This window comes from Morone saxatilis, unplaced genomic scaffold (assembly GCF_004916995.1).
Source record: "Morone saxatilis isolate NCDOM2014 unplaced genomic scaffold, NCSU_SB_2.0 Contig8, whole genome shotgun sequence".
Taxonomy (NCBI): Eukaryota; Metazoa; Chordata; class Actinopteri; family Moronidae; genus Morone; species Morone saxatilis.
Genome location: NW_023340257.1, coordinates 24,783,113 through 24,787,155, shown reverse-complemented (window position 1 = coordinate 24,787,155; position 4,043 = coordinate 24,783,113). Strand labels below are relative to the sequence as shown.

The following is a 4,043-nucleotide window of genomic DNA, read 5'->3' as shown; positions in this document are numbered from 1 at the left end:
CATCAACCAGACGCACACATTGAACTGTAATCAATAATCAATAATCACACACACACACACACACAGCAGCCCCCTGCAGCGACTGTTCACCCGAGTTAAAGCAGCCAGCTAGCTCTTCTATTTCTATGATCAGCTGTTCGTTTAGACGCCTGAAGAAGAGGAGGAGGAAGGAGGAGGAGAGGAGGAGGAGGGAGCACCGACACCGGAGAGGAGAGAGGAGGACGTTACCGACAGCTCTTTAACGTTAACGTACCGTCTCCGCCGTGTTTTCGGTTGCACATGAAGACGCTTCTGTTGAATCGCCGCTAACTTTGATCATTTCTGACACGGTCGCGTTGACCATTATCTCCAGAATGGCGCCCACTTGCGCCTCCAAATCTGACATAGTGGGAGATTAATGTGTCCGCTATAAGTGTTGGTTTGACTAATGTAGTTTTTTTTCTATATATATAATGAAACAAACGAGCTTTTTGGTGCGACAGTGTTGTTGTCGTTGTGGGGAACACAACTCGTCCCACTCACAACACAGATCTCATTTCCTCTTCCCAGTTCAGGTTCTTCAAAATAAAAGCACGCACACTCCCTACAGCACCTCTGAATGAGAGCAGCGTTCACTCATTACTGTTATATTACAGTAATCATATTGTTTATTATCATATATTTCCACCAGTAACTAGTAGTGTAACTCATTATTAATAAATTAAAGTAACAATAATACAGTTACCACCCAAAAAATAATTACTTTTGTTGTCACCAGCCTGCTAATTTGTTTTAAATCCACATCCTTGGATTCATTTTTTTTGTAATTGTGGAAGAAACTAGTTTGGAAAATGGAAAAACTAACATTCAACAGCTGGAAATATTCCCATTACTTTGATTTTAACCAAAAAAAAAAAAATTTTAACCGTCGCAGGTCTGGATTTTGGGGGAGAAAGGACACAATTACTCATTTTGTAGCGAATATCAGAGAAGTAATATAACTAGTAGGGTAACTAATTTGCTGTTGGCAAGGAGTAATAAGTAAAGTAATAGTATTTATATATTTTTGTTAGTTACTAACCTAACACTGAATTAGAAGTAGGGCCATAATACTACTGGTGGTGTATTTAGAAACATGAGTGAGGAACTGAAACACTACAATACATTCGTGTTAATCTGTCTAATCGATATTAATATCAGTGTGTGAGGTGATTATTTGTGTGATTATAACAAATAATAACAGTAATATCAGTATTATTAGTGTTTGCTGCCTTCCAGTGGCCACAGTGAGGAACTACACCAACACAAAACCAAGTTAGATACAAGAACAAGAATATTTCATAAATCCAAACTATAACAAAAGTCCAACATATTTTATTCAAATTATATATTATTGTATTATTATAAAGTGTAGTTTACTGTAAAGGGACGGTGATAGGCGACATCTTTTAATCCTTTCAAAATAAAAGCAACACCTCATCACTGGAAAGCTGTTCAGAAAAACTATTTAAAATTTGGATTTTAGTTTTATTCAGACATTAATTTACTTTGTTTTGCTGTTTGGATCTTATTATTATAATATAATAATATTATTAGAAAATATAATCAAATACTGAAGGAAAACTGAAAAATTAAATTTAAGAAAATTTAAAACCGATACTGGCTGTATGTTCAGTTAAAGGCACTACAAAGTGTACAATTACACATTTTAAGTTTTCACACCGCTGAGACTCTAGAAACAACTTTAGAATTATATATATATATATATATATTATGATGTATAATTATTATATTATTACAATAATACAATAACAAGACGGCAGAAACATTTTTAAAAATCCTTTAAAATTGTAGCCAGTTTAGTTACAACTCTCATAATAATAGAACATTTTTTAAAGCATAATTCTTCAACCCAATGAGCGTCCAGTGATTCAGCTAACAATGCAGGTTTCTAAAACTACAGGTAAGAATACAAAGAAACAGCTACTGCATCGTCATTATTTTCACACTTTCTGGTGTTTCTCAGTACAGTTATGTTTCTTAAGCAGCCTCGAGTCTGAAAATCCAAGTCCGCAGCCGCTGCAGGAATACGGCCTCTCTCCCGTGTGGACCTGCATGTGAAACTTCACGTGTGCGAGCTGCCTGAACCTCACGCCGCAAACCTCACACTCGTAGGGCTTCTCCCCCGTGTGGACCCGTAAGTGTCGGAGGTAGTTGGTGTAGATCCTGAAGGCCTTGCCGCACAGCTCGCATTTGTGCGGTTTCTCTCCGGAGTGCTGCAGTTTGTGGGACTTGAGAGCCTGAAGGATGATGAACCTCTTCCCGCACATGTCGCAGGCGTACGGCCGCTCGCCGGTGTGGACCCGCTGGTGGTAGTCGAACGTCGCTTTGTAGAAAAAACTCTTCCCGCACAGGTCGCAGTTATGTTGCATCTGACCCGTGTGAATGAGCTCGTGTCTCTTCAGTGAACTCGCCGTGTCGAAGCCCTTGCGGCAGGTCTTGCAGCTGAACGGCGTCACGTCGTCTGTCGTGCGGTCCTGCCGATAGATGACTCTGCGGTTACCTCGCTCTTGACTCCGTCTTCTGATGACGCGCCCGTGTCTTTGATCGTGAGGTACCTTCTGGTGTTTCTGCAGCTGCCAGTTGTAGAGAAACGTCTTCCCACACAGGTCACACATGAAGGACTTCGAGGCGCCGTGAAGGAGCATGTGGGCTTTCAGCTTGTTGTCCTGAATGAAACTCTTCCCGCAGACTTTACATTTGAAGGGTTTTTCCCCCGTGTGAATACGAATGTGTCTCTTCAGGTTTTGCTGAAGGGTGAAGCCCGCTCCGCACGTCTCACACGTGAACATCTTCCCTCTGTGGACCGACTGGTGCGTCCTGAGCGACCTCCTCTTTACGAAAGCTTTGCCGCACACCGTGCATTTGTACGGATTCTCGCCAGTGTGGATGCTCCTGTGGCACTGCAGCGTGAACGCGTACCTGAAGCTCTCACCGCACTCGGAGCACTTGTGCGGCTTCTCCACAGTGTGCACGATCTGATGAGCCTGCAGGTTGTGCTTCGTTTTGAAGCCCTTCCCGCAGGTGGAGCAGACGAACGGCCTCGTGTCCGTGTGCACGAGCTGATGAGTCTTTAGGTACATTTTGGTTTTGAACGTCTTCTCACAGAGCTGGCACTTGAAGGTAGCGTGCTTCTTCTCCTCGTGCCGCAGCAGGTGGTACTCAAAGGTGGCTGTATTCCTGAATTTTCTGGGGCACTGGTCGCAGGTGAAAGGCCTCTGATCTTTGTGAGTCTTCATGTGCTTCAGCAGGTGAAACTGCCGGTCGAAGCTCTTGTTACAGACATCGCATACGAACACCTTCCCTTTCTTCTGGACTCCTGCTGCCTGCGTGTTTTGGCTGTCCGTGTTGTTGATTTCGGACGTGTCTGTTGTGGTATAATCCAGCGCGGTTTCTAGACGGGAGTGGAAAAGACTAAAGTTACCACTCAGGTTCAGAGTTTTTATAGTAAAGGGAAACATTCTGGCACATAAATCCTTATTTGAACCTAAATGTTTACTGGACTCTCTGTATTAAACTAATTAAAGATCTCACCTCGTCTACTGACTGGTGAGGACTCAGCTTCAGAGCTCACCTCCTTCGTTGCTTCTCCTCCATCTGAGCACGAAATTAATACTAAAGAATACAAACAAACACACATTAGTCATACTGCATGTTTCCAGTAATAATATAAACGCTGTGTGGGTTTAAACACATATTTTTCTGGTGCTGTGAAATCGCAACGCTCTTAATGAGCCAATGACATTATAATTCACAGATTTACATGTTTCCTGTCAGATAATCAGAAACTAAATGCTGTTGGAAGTAGAGTGACCTCCGTGTATCAGTGTGGTTTAATGAGCTGTAATATCTTCTGTTCTTTATAGAATAAATATGCATCATTGAAGGAAAACCCCCAAATTAATTATTAAATTTGGGGCAACCTGATAGATTTCTTGAAAAAACCTAATCCAGTTGCTGAGTGTTTTTTTAATCATTACTTTCCCCTGTTTTGAGTCTTAATG

The 4,043-nt window shown here is 41.9% G+C and overlaps 1 protein-coding gene across 1 annotated transcript in view; it reads right to left on the bottom strand.

Annotated features, from left to right (window-relative positions):
• si:dkey-182i3.10 overlaps positions 1 to 4,043 on the bottom strand; it is a 17,464-nt gene that overhangs the window by 6,673 nt on the left and 6,748 nt on the right. Inside the window, exons 7-9 of the mRNA XM_035679635.1 lie at positions 3,574 to 3,654; positions 1,989 to 3,433; positions 254 to 394 (exon numbers count right to left, since the gene is read on the bottom strand). Coding sequence (XP_035535528.1) covers positions 254 to 394; positions 1,989 to 3,433; positions 3,574 to 3,654 — 1,667 coding nt within the window. The remainder of the gene's footprint in view (positions 1 to 253; positions 395 to 1,988; positions 3,434 to 3,573; positions 3,655 to 4,043) is intronic.